The 14807-nt window shown below is 41.8% G+C and overlaps 1 protein-coding gene across 4 annotated transcripts in view; it reads left to right on the forward strand.

Moving 5' to 3' along the window:
• LOC124133039 overlaps positions 1-14588 on the forward strand; it is a 44094-nt gene extending 29506 nt beyond the window's left edge. For all 4 annotated transcript variants that reach the window (XM_048401768.1, XM_046497227.2, XM_046497226.2 and 1 more), the window contains 11 exons: positions 407-465; positions 1500-1577; positions 3199-3259; positions 4855-4939; positions 5594-5772; positions 6755-6928; positions 10095-10131; positions 11371-11465; positions 11646-11717; positions 12632-12766; positions 14374-14588. In XM_048401768.1, the coding sequence (XP_048257725.1) occupies positions 407-465; positions 1500-1577; positions 3199-3259; positions 4855-4939; positions 5594-5772; positions 6755-6928; positions 10095-10131; positions 11371-11465; positions 11646-11717; positions 12632-12766; positions 14374-14541 (1143 nt within the window). In that variant the 3' untranslated portion in view covers positions 14542-14588. The remainder of the gene's footprint in view (positions 1-406; positions 466-1499; positions 1578-3198; positions 3260-4854; positions 4940-5593; positions 5773-6754; positions 6929-10094; positions 10132-11370; positions 11466-11645; positions 11718-12631; positions 12767-14373) is intronic.
• The last annotated feature ends 219 nt before the right edge of the window (positions 14589-14807 follow it).

Here is a 14807-nt window from a genome sequence, read left to right on the forward strand (position 1 = left end):
TTAGCGCCAAACTGTGTTTTCTAAACTTCAGAATGTCGTTTTAATATATAACATATAAGAGAATGATTATAGGACGGATGTAATGTGATCGAATCATAAGAACGGAATATTCATCACCGAATTCTCTGTTTTAAAAAAAAATTAAGGAGACAATTTGGATATCACGCTGTTTCGTCAGAAGAAAAAGAAAAAAAGAAAAAAAAAGCATTCCACAGGGTAGAGAGGTTTACAGTAGTCCTTGATAAGCGACATTACAAATATTTTGACGCAGCAAGGGGAGGCGATTCTTGGCGAATGACAAATCTTGCTATTGTCATCTGACGTCACTGTTATGCTTCATGACGTCATAATCATGTTAAAAGCCTCCATTGACCCGAGTTGAATATATAGATTCTGTGATTTGCAGGACTTCGTCAACATCTTCATGTCGGGTGGACTAACTAGTGTCACCGAGGTATTCCTGAAGTGAGTATTATTTCAATGTTTGAAATATTTTAATGTATGCTTGTCGAAAGAGGCGACGAACGGGATCGGGTGATCTGGCTCGCTGAGAAAAAACAAAACAAACAAAAACTTATCTCTCAGTGGCACATTCGGTAAAAAAGGATGTTTTTGTATTATTAAGTTACCTATCGATCTTCACATAGCATCTTGGTATAAATATTCCTAAAAAATTATATATGATTCTGGTGCTATATTAGAGTTTTTTAAATTTATAAACTGAGGAGCAAAAGAAACTATACCCCTCAGTAGATTTAATTATAGATTTGATTTTCAATTGAAAATATCTTAAGCTTGCGATGTTGTAGCCAAAAAATTAAGGGTACTGGCGCTTACTTCTGCGTGGTTTTAGTTTTAAAAATATAATATGATTTAAAACTTTTAAAACTAAAAAAATAAAATTGTTCGCATAATTCACAACTGCTGATGGGTATTTTGCGTGTTATTAATAAATAATTTTTTTTTAGGAGGCACACGTTTACACCATTTCAAACATGGTCATGGGTCATGTGGTGGCAAATTGATTTCTTACCCCAGTCTCCATTGAAGCAATTAATTTGTACACAAAATTACCCAGCCACAGACTACTTTGTACAAACTGTTCCAGAAATGAGTGATGGTTAAATAGACATAATGAAAGTTAACAACAGTTCTTTCAATTTTTCGGTATTCTAGTACTTACTTACTCAGTTTATGTGTGTTTAAACAGAAAAATACAACTGAAATTATAAATTCGTAAGTTTATGAAATATAAACATCTGCCCAGAGAGAATATTCCAAAAGAATTGATTATTTGGCAACGTTAAAAGTTTAACTAATACAAACACCCGCAAAAAATAAACCGTCCTTAACAATTTTTATTATTTGAAAAAAAAATCAACTGAGCATGTCTTGAGTACCCTAAAATCATTCAGCCATCAACGTGGACATGCTGATGGAATCCTAAAAGGGTTTCATACCACTGTTTCGTATATTTCTCGTGTCCCTGTGTTATCAAGGGGCATATCCTGTCTGGACGGTTGGCCCCAGAAACTTCTCCATGACAGTCCGAAGAAAGCAATTCTCAACTACTTCAAGTGAGTAATTTAATGCGTGCAAGTTATAATGTGTAGTAATGAGAGACTGGTCATTTTTGTGTTTGCTCCATTGAGTTGTCCAACTACAGTCATCTTTCAGATCGGGGGCACGGGTGGCCTAGTCGTCTAAGGCGCCGCGATTCGCTGTGCAGAGTTGCGTCCCTTGGACACGCCAGAAACCTATGATCACGGTTCGCCCCGATTATGTTTCTAGGTTTGTCAGCACCATACACGTGCTCGTGGGTTTCACCGAAGTGGTAAACGTCTGAGACCTGCATCACTTCGGTCTTTCCTTCCACATTAAGCTGACACGCCGCGATATAACTGGAATACTGTTAAAAGTGGCGTTAAACCCAACTCACTCACTCACTCACTCATCTTTCAGATAGCGAGGTCTGTTTGAAGTGGGCAGGTATCCCGGTACTTCACTTTCATGTTGTGAAAATCTCAAACAGCTGGTTCTCACAGCTGACTAAACCCGTAAAGATCCGGGTTCGAATACTGTAGGTCTTCAGAAACCGATGCTTGCTGTAAAAGGCGACTATTACGTGATCGATCATTTGATATGGAAAAAGCAACTGGTCCTGAGTTTGTTGATTGTGCAAAGAAATTATACATGTCTATATGGAAATGAAAACAAGTGTTGTAACATGGATTTTCTGATGCTATGCATATTTACTACTAAAAATATCAAGAACACCTGATTGTTTTCATATTGGTATAGTTAATCTGTCGTGCAATGCATGTTCTTTATATTCTTTTGAGTAGTATATGTTCATTAGTGTTTAGGCTCTGTTGGTTTGATTGACATATCTACTTGGACCCGTGAAGATCCGGTGTAGAATAGGTCTTCAGGGACCGATGCTTGCCGTAAAAGGTGACTATGCTTGTAACGGGATCGGGCGGTCAGGCTCGCTGACTTGGTTGATACGTCAATGTATCCCAATTGCGTGGATCGATGCTCATGATGTCAGTCACTGGATTGTCTGGTCCAGACTTGAATATTTACAGACCGCCGTCATATAGGTGGAATATTGCTGAGTGCGGCGTTAAACAAACAAAAGCAACAAACGCAGGTGACTAGTGTACAATGGGTACAATGGCTGAAACCGATATTCATATACTCAGTTGACTGAATGTTTGGAAACTCTTGACTTGCCAGGGTACGGATAAACACAGGACATATTTCAAGTAACACATCTATCGCAATCTGAATGACCGTTAACGTCGATTTGAACAGTACTTCATTTGTGTCAGTTATAACACGGCAAGTCAGCTTTGTATGAGTGAAAAACATGGACAATTACAGGTTTGGTGCAACGCACGAACACTGTATGTTCATAATCGGGGATTATATAAAGAAAAAGAACAAGTTACTTCAATTTTGCCAGAAGGGGAAGTCTTTCTTCAAGTTCCTCTTCAAGATACATGGAGTCTATTGAGGTCTTGCTTTCAAGGGAGGTGTTAGCTCAGTGGTTCAATCGCTCTCTCGTTATCTCGAAATCCCGGTTAAAATCCCCAAATGAGTACAATGTGAGAAACCTGTTTATGGTGTTCCCATAGTGTATGCTGGAAAACACTCACTCACTCGAAAACAAATTACTTGTCGGTCCTGTTTCAGGAGAGGTACGGTAATCGTGAAGGACAGTAAAGACAGCGAGTGGATCGTCATAGTGAAGTCGGTGAGTACAGTCAGTGTCGAAGGTGGTGTCACTGCTAACCCGTTAAAGGTGGTATCACCGCTGACCTGTTAAAAGGTGATGTCACCGCTAACCTATTGAAGGTGATGTCACCGATGACCTGTTGAAAGTGGTGTCACCGCTAACTTGTCAAATATGGTGTCAGCGCTGACCTGTTGAAAGTGGTGTCACCACTGACTGGTTGAATTTGATGTCACTGATGACTTGTTGAAGGTGATGTCACCGATGACCTGTTGAAGGTGATGTCACCGATGACCTGTTGAAGGTGGTGTTAGAGCTGACCTGTTGAAGGTGATGTCAGCGCTGACCTGTTGAATTTGATGTCAGCGCTGACCTGTTGAATTTGATGTCACCGATGACTTGTTGAATTTGATGTCACCGATGACTTGTTGAAGGTGCTGTTACCGATGACTTGTTGAATTTGATGTCACTGATGACCTGTTGAAGGTGGTTTCACCACTGACTGGTTGAATTTGATGTCACTGATGACCTGTTGAAGGTGATGTCACCGATGACCTGTTGAAGGTGATGTCACTGATGACCTGTTGAAGGTGGTTTCACCACTGACTTGTTGAAGGTGATGTCACCAATGACCTGTTGAAGGTGATGTCACCGATGACTTGTTTGAAGGTGATGTCACCGATGACCTGTTGAAGGTGATGTCACCGATGACCTGTTGAAGGTGATGTCACCGATGACCTGTTGAAGGTGATGTCACCGATGACTTGTTGAAGGTGATGTCACCGATGACCTGTTGAAGGTGATGTCACCGATGACCTGTTGAAGGTGATGTCACCGATGACCTGTGAAAGGTTTTAATGTTGTGAGGACGTAGAGACAAGCACACGTGCCATGATGAAGAGGTACCCATCAACTGTTTCTAATACCCACACTTACTTCACATTCATTCATTTATTCACCCACGTAATCCCTTGTATTACTCTCTTACTTGCATTCATTCACTCTCATTCACTTAATTCCATTAGTCACTAACTTAGACCCGTGGATATCAGGGTTGGGATAGGTGACTAACGGAATCGGGTGGTCAGGATTGGTTGATGCATGTCATCATTTTCCACTTGTGTAGATTCATGCTAATGATATCAATCACTGGATTATCTTGTCTGACCCGATTATTACAGACCGCCGTCATAAATCTAGAAAATTGTGCTGCATTAAACAACGCACACGCACACGCACACGCACACGCACACGCACTTCACAATCATCCATTCACTCACTGACCCGCGAAGATCCGGGGAAGAAAAGGTCTACAGCAACCCATGCTTGCTGTAAGGGCGACTATGCTTGTCGTACAAACGGGATCGGGTGGTCAGGCTCGCTGACTTGGTTGATGCATGTCATCGTATCCCAAATGTATGGATCGATGCTCATGATATTAATCACTGGATTGTCTGGTCCAGCCTCGATTATTTACAGATTGCCGTCATGGAGATTGAATATTGCTGAGTGCGGCGTTAAACAACAAACAAACATTCACTCACTTGCATTCACTCTCATTTCACTATTGCATTCACTCCCTCATTCCTTCACTCCCTCACCCATTATCTGTACAGGGTAGCTGCAACCTGCTGAAGAAGTTGCGGAAGGTGAACCCACGGAGAAGGATCAACGCCACCATAGAGAACTGGAGGGAGAAGAGTAGGTGATAATTCTCCTGTATAGTAGACAATCACCGTGCAACCAGCGTCACTGACTCGCAGGCCCCGTTTGTGCGCATGTCAGACTGAGTTCACGGACAGAGAAACACCGCCTTTGAAAGATTGAGTGGCCAGGATCGGCCACTTGTCATCGTGCCCTAAAGACATGGGTATATGCTCATGCTTTTAGTCACTGGTTTGCCTTGTCTACGATTAGTTATCGGCAGCCGTGGTGTAACTGTATTAATTCAAGTGATATGACAAATAAGTTTATAACTTCATGCAGAGTTGACCTTGTCACCCACAATATCCACGTCATCCGAATTACCTACATATGTGACCGCCTCCGTGGTCTAGTGGTACAGCGTCCGCCCGGAAATCGGAAGGTCCGGGGTTCCAACCCCGGCCGCACCACCCTGCCTGGCGCTTGGCATTAAGGGTCTGAAACAAGGACTCGGTGTCAGTATACTGTGTCTGAGTGGGGTAGTCATGTTAAACTGCGGCATGGTATGTCAGTAGGCTAGACAAGAACAAGCAGACACACACACACACACACACACACACACACACACACACGTGACGTTAAACCTCATTTCACCTCACCTCCACGTGTCGTCCCCACCCTACACCCTATCTAATCTTCTTTACGCCCCAGGGGTGACAGGGCTGCGCAGTGAGGCCTATCTCAGCCACGAGGAAAGACTACAAATCTCCTACCAGCAACAGATCCAACACCTGCAGCAAATCAATCAGCGCATGCGCTTCAACGCACTTCCGGAGATAAACGTTGCCGTCAGCGAAGAGTACAAAGAGATGAAGAAACTATACGCAGATGTAAGATTGGCAGACAAAGAATACCTTTTTTTCTTTAATTACGAAACTGTAGACCAATACAGATGAAATATATCATTGTTTTTAGCTCACCCGACTAAATGTCCGTCGTCTGTAAGCATCTTCTCCTTACGAACCACTGGACCAATGAAGCTGAAAACTCACATGCTTGTTCTCACCATGATGACACCTACATTTGTTCAAGAGGTTCAAATCCGATTTCCAATATGGCCGCCTATTGAAAAAAAAACTGTTCATGGCCATAACTTAGTCATTTATGTTCAAAATGTAATGAAATTTGGTATTTGTTTCGTTAATTGTTGGATAAAAAACATTAGATTTTTGCATCCTTTTTTGTTCAAATCATAAGATTTGAGTGTTAGTTTTAGTTCCAGTTGAATTTATTGCAGACAGCAACTTTTGTTTAGGAGCTGTCTTTGTTTACATTACAAATCCAGGTGGCGCTATATTCCATTATGAAGCCCTGTGTAAGATGGAAACTATACTAAGATGAGTGAGTGAGTTTGGTATTACGGAGCTTTTAACAATATTCCAGTTATATCACGACGTGTCAGCTTAATGTGGGATGAAGGGCCGAAGTGATGCAGGCCTCAGATATTTACCACCTTGGTGACACCTACGAGCACGGGTATGGTGCTGACAAACCTAGAAACATGATTTGAACATACAATCATAGTTTTCTGGCGTGCCCAAGGGACGCAACTCTGCACAATGAACTGCGACGCCTTTGACGACTTGGCAATCCGTGCGCTATACATACATGTACGATATCAGATTTCTCCATTCAACTCTTGTTTACAGGAACCACCGACTCGGACCGCTGATTAGACGTGTGAATGTGTTTGCCTGGCTTGACGATTTTACGAACGCTTTCAGTTATCGATGATTTCGCACATTGTTTAAGGTGAAACAGCCCCAAGGGGTTTGTGTTTTGCGCCCTGACATTAAACATGGTGTCTTCCAGGATCGCCACGACAGCGTCTCCGATGAACAGCCGACGTTCCTGATCACGGCTGACCAGGGTCTCGCGCCGCTGGACACGAGGAACACTACCGGGACTTCTGTCGGGACTTCAGCCGGGACAGAGAATATGGCGCCTCTCAACGAGGGGACTCAAGAAGGGGCTATCAAGAAGAAGGTATTTACACTTCGGTGTTAAACAAATATTTTCTTTTGAACTTGCTCATCACTGCAACCGATTGTTAATACGATGTATCCTCGTTAATTCGGAATCACTTTTTGACCGAAACCGGATATAATGCAAGCGGGAAAATGTTTATTAATATGGCGATATGATGTGCATCCTTGATTGTCCAGAGTATGATGAATACACTGGTTCCTTTCGCTACCGACGCCCTAGTATATCTGAAAAAATATTGTTCAAAGCGGCGTTAAACTCAATTTACTCACTCAGTTAGCTTTGAAGTGACCTCACCATCTCATCTCTATGCACAGGATTTATGTATGCTTGTTTATTTGTTTGTTTCTTGTTTAACGCCGCACTCAGCAATATTCCTGCTATATGACGGCGGTCTGCAAATAATCGAATCTGGACCAGACAATCCAGTGATTGACATCATGAGCATCGGTCGACGCAATTGGGATACGATGACATGCATCAACCAAGTCAGCGAGCCTGTATTTAGGAATACACATTTGGGCGTGACATCCAGTATGATCATTGACTGATTTATAGTTTCAGACAAATTATGTCTGAAGTATTTTCAGGAACAGACTGCTTACAGAGCTCCAGATAAGCTTTTGGCGTTGTGGGTATTTTACCCATGCATTTAAAAATCATTGGGTATCAGTAATTCTATCTGGGTATTCAAATTTCTGTTACCAAATGGTTTTTACACATGTGGGTATTTAAGTTAAATATTTAAAAACTCTATTCATCTAGTCCCTGCAAACTGGTGTCGTGTGGGTTCGAGAGCTTTATAGGACTCAAAAATACCACGATACTTCCACGATACTCCTTTATAATTTCAAAATAAGTTGCTGACTTGCTAATCGAATACGAAGGGTTACTTCACAATATTTTGATGATACGCACAAGTTTTATTTTTGTAGCTTATCTGTAATGTTCGTTGCGTATTTGATACGCTTGGATTTTATTTTACTGCGTATTTCTGCATTTCTGATGCATATTTTACGCAGATACGCAGCTTATCTGGAGCTCTGGCTTATTTAATCATGACCTCAAACAAAAACACAACAATTCTAAATCGGTGACATCCTTCAGCGCAATAATGGAATACAAGCCCCGCCCATTCTGTATGGGAAACACTAGTCCGTTAATGGGCGTGGCTTAATTTCTTTTCATAAACGAAAAATAATTGCTACGAAATCCCTTGCAATATATTTATACCGCTAAAGCCCAAAATAACCCAGCCTTCAATGCTTTGAAATGAATCAGATGATTACAGAGTATGGACTATTTCTAAACCAGCTTTTAACAACGATTGTATTTACGTGAGGGAGTCCTACAATCGGTTGGGTCGGACTGTAACCTACATATATACTTCAACGAGGCTAAAACGAAAGCCTGCGGAAATGAGCACATTGGGCTATAATTTGTCATCATCAACAAAAACACATCACGAGTGTCATTCTGGTACCAATAATGCCCGCTACTTCACTTTCTTCGCGAAATTAAATCATAAACGAGACACTTTAAGCTGCCGTTGTTTAACCACCATTCACGGTGTAGCCTTTCATTGCAGCTTGATGCGGGCAATTGTTTTGATATTTACCTAAGCCGTCACCAAATTCCTCTCAAATGTCACTGGTTTCGACAAAGACATTAATATACATCATACCCCTGCCCCAAACTACCGTTAATTGCGGCACGACTTCCCTCCCGCCGATGACCTGTATTTTCACATGAGAATTCCCCGACAATTGGCCTATCGCCTTTCACCCACACGTGCAGCGGGATACCACACACACAGATCACCAACTTAGCTTTAATGTCGCAAGCTGCAGAAAGTAGAAAACCAACACTCGCGGTCATGAAAAATAACATTGCATGTTTAGACTGTTTTTCGCCGATCTGTGTTCTGGACAACCTAGAGTTGGTGCTGTGACCGAATTGTTTGAGGGTAATGAAGTTTTATGATCAATATTTGCAGCTATTACCTAATATTGCGGCTATGGATAAAAAGATAGTATTGATCGATATTACGTCTATAGATCGATGGTGCGGCTTTAGTTCAATATTACAGCAATACAATATCTAAAGATCAATATTACAACTAAAAAGATCATAATATTACTATTGATCAGTAATAAACCCATATATTAAGATAATATTATTGATCGATATAACAAATAATGATCGGTATTATCTATCGATGCATAATACGGCTATATATCGGTCAGTGCACACATGCAGATCAATACCACACCTACAGATCAGTATTACTTATTTAGATTAATATCATAGCTATGCATCCATTCGACAGCTACTGATCGAACTCAGTACTTAATAGTTTTTAAACTAGTAATTTTCATTTACTTCATATATCGCAGTAATGTATTAATACTAATTAAATATGAATATTAAAACAATTGATCGACATTACAACTAAAGATAAAATAAACAGCTACAGAGAGAGAAGGGGGGGGGGGGGGGGGGGGGGAAGAGAGATTGAGGTACAGCGTTAGAAAAAGAGGGGGGGGGGGGGTATTAAGCACCGTCACCTTTCAGTATCGTGTATCATGTTATTCCACACTTGCCGATAGCGTGTGTTATCTAACTCTCGACTGAGTGAGTGAGTTGGGTTTAACTCCGCTTTGAACAGCATTCCAGTTATATCACGGCGTGTCAGCTAAATGTGGTAGGAAAGCCAGAAGTGATGCAGGTCTAAGATGTTTACCACTTCGGTGAAACCCATAAATCAGTGAGAACCTGGATTCGAACCCACAATCATAGGTTTCTGGCGTGCCCAAAGGACGCAACTCAAAACACAAACATAAACACGTTACTTGTCCAATAAGTTTGACGCGCTTAGTGTCTATAAAAATTTTGCATTTTGTCTAACAGCTAAGCGCGTTGTGGGAAAGACCCGTATCCGAATTTATACATGTTTAGATTATGGGGATGTGGTGTTTAGGTGGTGTTTAGGCTGTGAGACGATAGCTCTTTTCATGTGTTTAGACACTAAACGTGTTCAGAAAGAACACACTAAATATGTAATCCGTTTAGGATTTACACTTTTCCTAAACATGTTTAAATCTAAACATGTCTATGTGAAGGTTTACATTTAAACACATTTTTTATAGTGTTGTTGTTGTTTCAGACACCAGTGGTTTCCAAATCAAGACTAAACTCAAGAGGTTGGTGCAACTCCACACGTGTGAAATTAATTAAGTTCCAAATGCTATACGCAGTTATATTGAACAGCTTGTGGAAATCTCGGTCGATCCGTCGCCACGTCCAGTGCAAGCTCGGCACAGTGCTTGCAGTTATCATTATCAGTAGCTAAGGCGGATCGATGATGTAAGGAGTTTAATCTGATTGCCCCAATCTTGGAATTATGAAACAAACGATCGCCTGGGATCTCAGTACTGTAAACACTCCACGTGTATCGCGCACTCACCATTGACTCTGGGTGAAGGGGGGTGGGGGGAGACAGGCTGGTTTGGGAAGGATCCAATGGAAGCCTCTACTGCTACTGCTGCAGTGGAATCATCACCGCCACGACTTCCACTACGACTTGTAGAAATACAGCTAGTACAAGTACACGGGATAACGCTATTTTGTATTGAATCCTTTATAAGCCTAGTGAGTGAGTAGGGTTTTACGCAGCTATTAGAAATATTCCAGCAATATCACGACGGGAACTTCTGAAATGGACCCATGCAGAAAATCGAACCCAGGCCTTTGACGAGCAAACGCTTGAACGCTAGGCTACCCCACCGCTCCCTAAGTCTACTACCAAGAATCGGATAGTCCTTAACTTTTATTGAGTGGTATAAAAAGGAACACCTCAACTCCCCACGCAACTACAGACGTTCCCTCTACATTAACCTGACACTTGTGAACAGGTTTTCAGCCATCCATGCTTGTCGTAAAAGGCGACTAACGGGATCGGTTGTCAGGCGCGCTGACTTGGTTGATGCATGTCGTCGAATCCCAACTGCGGTAGATCGATGCTCATCATATCAATCACTGGATTGTCTGGTCCAGACTCGATTATTTACACACCGCCGTTATATAGCAGGAATATTGCTGAGTGCGGTGTTATACAACACATAAACAAACAAACAAACAAACAAACAAACAACTGAACTGCTAAGACATTCTCAATCATAGCCAATCACGATTCCTGGCTCAGCCACTGTTCATACCCCGAGGGAGGGTCGGGTAGCCTAGTGGTTAAAGCGTTCGCTCGTCACGCCGAAGACCCGGGTTCGATTTTCCGACATGGGTAAAATGTGTGAAGCCCATTTCTGGTGTCCCCCGCCGTGATATTGCTGGAATATTGCTAAAAGCGGCGTAAAAACCGTACTCACTCACTCACTCACTCATACGTCGTCCAGACGCACCTGCTCACCCATGTCTCGCTTCAACAGGTAAAAGGGATCGAGGTGACCAGAGAGCGTGGACAGCTCAGCCGCGTGGTCAGCGCCGGTCATCCGTCACTTTCCCGGACACACAGGACTATAAGGTGATTTGAAATGTATCCAGTAGCTCTATTAGCTAAATAACCTAGAACACGGCATTAAACCTCATTTCACCTCACGCCATCTTCATCTATAGGGTCGAATGTGCAGCTGACACAGAGTATGCCCGGTGAAGGATGTTCTGTTCTCGTACCGTGTATCGGTGACTACTCTGTCTGTTTCAGGGCCGGGCCAGTTCGGCGGGGGACTCGCACGTGTTCATCAACGTCCAGACGCTCACCAAGGGGTCTGTGTTTGTGAGTGGACGTAGCGGTGCTGTCGCCAACACTACTCCAGTGTACTTCAAGCTTTGTACTGTAAATTCACGAATGACGGCATTCTGTTCACTACAGTTCTACGTTGGTAGAAGAATGCAACCTTCTTGAAGGATTTCTATTCTGTAATATTTTAAAGCGTCGTTAGGGACCTCACTACATTTGGACGTTCTTAGGGACCTCACTACATTTATTTAGGCCTTGTTAGGACCTCACTACATGAAGGCCTTTTAAGGGACCTCACTACATTTAGGCCTTGTGAGGGACCTCACTACATTTGGACGTTGTTAGCGACCTCACAACATTTGGACGTTGTTAGGGACCTCACAACATTTGGACGTTGTTAGGGACCTCACAACATTTGGACGTTGTTAGGGACCTCACAACATCTGGACGTTGTTAGCGACCTCACAACATTTGGACGTTGTTAGGGACCTCACTATATTTAGGCCTTGTTAGGGACCTCACTACTTGCTACTTCAAACGCAGCTAGGCACAGCGCTTCTCTACGCAAACCGTTACTGTTTATGGACCTGGCATTTCTAGTATACAAGGCCAGATTCCTTGGTAATGTCATCATTGCTTGTGAATTTACTGTAATGACACAAAATGAAGCATATTTTCCTGATGATTTTCTTTGATATTTACCATATAAGTAAACTTTTAACTTGTGTAGGTGTGAACACAGTAAGGAGAGAGATATCTACTGGAGGGGCACAGTCTCGAGATCTCACCTGACCTCGAACCTGAAGAGAGCTAGGGAACACTTCAGGTGTTCAATGTTGGGTAGCTCAATGGTAAAAGGGTACGCTCATTATTGCTGTGTTATTGGTGTATGTTATTGCTGATTGCGGCGTAAACCCACACTTACTCTGTGGAATGACCTCCCATTTTAGGGCATATCCGACCTGTTCTACAAGGACCAGCCTAACTTCGCCCTGACCAGCAATGGCGTGGAGTGTCTGCTGATCAACAAGAAGTTCTTCCTGGACAATGCTTCTAACGACTTCATGGTCAAACTCAGGGATGAGGTTAGGCCTGGTTAAATGTCCTTGTCTTTGACGTTACACTTGTGCCATTGAGCAGAACGTGTATCTATTTGTGGCTAACGGCATTATGCGTTGACGTTATGTGTCCGTCCATCCGTCGTCCGTGACCTTTTGATTTCTTCTCTGAAGCTTTATGAGGATGTTTAGCATACTTTAAATGGCATTAAGGTAAAAAATATTAGTTGTGGCTTTTTTTAAAATGAAAAACAAAATACACTTTAGCAAATTATTTAAGAATTTGCTCCTCGGGTAGCTCTTAAAATACGTGTAGGGGCACACTGTGTTTCAAACTTGTTCATTCCAGTAAAATAAAAAATGTTAAAAAGTACCATTGGTAAAAATTAAAACATGGAAACTATTTGAGAAACTTCTTTCCTTAAACCACTTGGTCCAAAGGGATGAAATTGGGCATAAACAATGGGCTTGTTTCTATAAAAAAAAATATAATTACTTGCAGAACTAAAATGGAGTTCAGATTTAATTATAAAGATTTTATCTTTTTTCTTTACATCCAGTTAAAGATCTTGTGAGTGGGTGAGTTTGGTTTTAACGCAGCTTTAAACAGTATTCCAGTTATATCACGCCGTGTCAGCTTAATGTGGGAGGAAAGCCCGAAGTGATGCAGATCGCAGTCATTTACAATTTTGGCGAAACACACGAGCAAAGGTTTGTGTGAAATGACCTTTGTGAAAAGAGCATGATTATGCAACAATATCTGTATGCAATTTTTACCTTTTTAGACAAAAAATTATGTTAAATTATCCCAGTACTGCTTTAACAAATAAGGTGATACTTTACATGTGTGTTTGTTTCCATGACAACGAAATAAATTTACACATATAACATACATAATAGGGAATCCTGTAGATGTTGAAACAAATTGTTAATACTGCCTTGTTTTCACTACCAAATTTTCATGGAGAAGAACATTTATCATCACCGTTTTTATTTCAAAGATTGATTAGACCTGTACCACCAATGTAACAAAAAATATATATATATTTTATGTATTTCGTATGTACGCATATCGTTATACATATATGTGAGGCAAAGATAAAGTTTCTATTCATCTTTCAAACTATTAATCATCCCTATGTAACTTTCACAAACCGAAAAGAAATAAAGCACGGGGCTTGGCGCCGTAAACGCTTTCGGTAGGGAGCGATATAACTCTGTGCGGAGCTTTGTTGAAATCCGTGTACCCATAAAACAGTGACGTCACGATCGGTAGGGCGTCAGAAATTTAAACTGGCTGTGACAGGTCAAACATAGTTTGCTGTCGAAAGAATGAGTGGACGAAATATGTCTCCATCAGCAAATGCAAGGAACGGGTGCTAGGCTAGGATAGGGTCTCAGGTGCAGCAAAAATCGGTGCAAAATTACAAAGGATCCGCAGGTCGTGGGTTCGAATCCCAAATCCTCCCCGATTACGGCCCATGGTTTGTCAACACCGAGTCTGTACTTGTTCGTTTTACCAAATGATATTTTGAGCTTTCCTCCAGCATTAAGCTGACACGAAGTGGTAAGCTGGAAAACTGTTCAATTCGACGCTATGCCTAAACTCACTTGTAGGACCCTTCCTATTGCAGACACTGCCTTACCCAAGCGAGGAAGATTTACAGCGCCACCTAGAGGAGCGCGTGATCTGGGATCACCACAAAAAGCAGACGGTATCCAATGTACTCCGCGAGATTCACGCGAGAAGACCTGGCCGGTACTTTCAACGTGTGGACAGAAACGCTGGTTTTACCTACTAGAATGAACTCAAGAAAACCATGATCAATAAATGTACATTGTACCTATATCATTGGTTTATTTATGTATGGTGACGTAGAAGACTATTTGAAAGAGTGTGTGAATGGTATTTTAACGCCGCCCAAGTGCGTCCTGTAAATAATGAAGTCTGGATCAGGCAAACTAGAGGTCGATGTTCTTGATTGTCACTGCTAAACCAGTGGTTGAGAGCATGAAGAACGAATCACTTCATTTGATTACTATGGCACCCAACCCATAAGCGGATTCG

This window comes from Haliotis rufescens, unplaced genomic scaffold (genome assembly GCF_023055435.1).
Source record: "Haliotis rufescens isolate VD_foot unplaced genomic scaffold, xgHalRufe1.0.p SCAF_23, whole genome shotgun sequence".
NCBI lineage: Eukaryota > Metazoa > Mollusca > Gastropoda > Lepetellida > Haliotidae > Haliotis > Haliotis rufescens.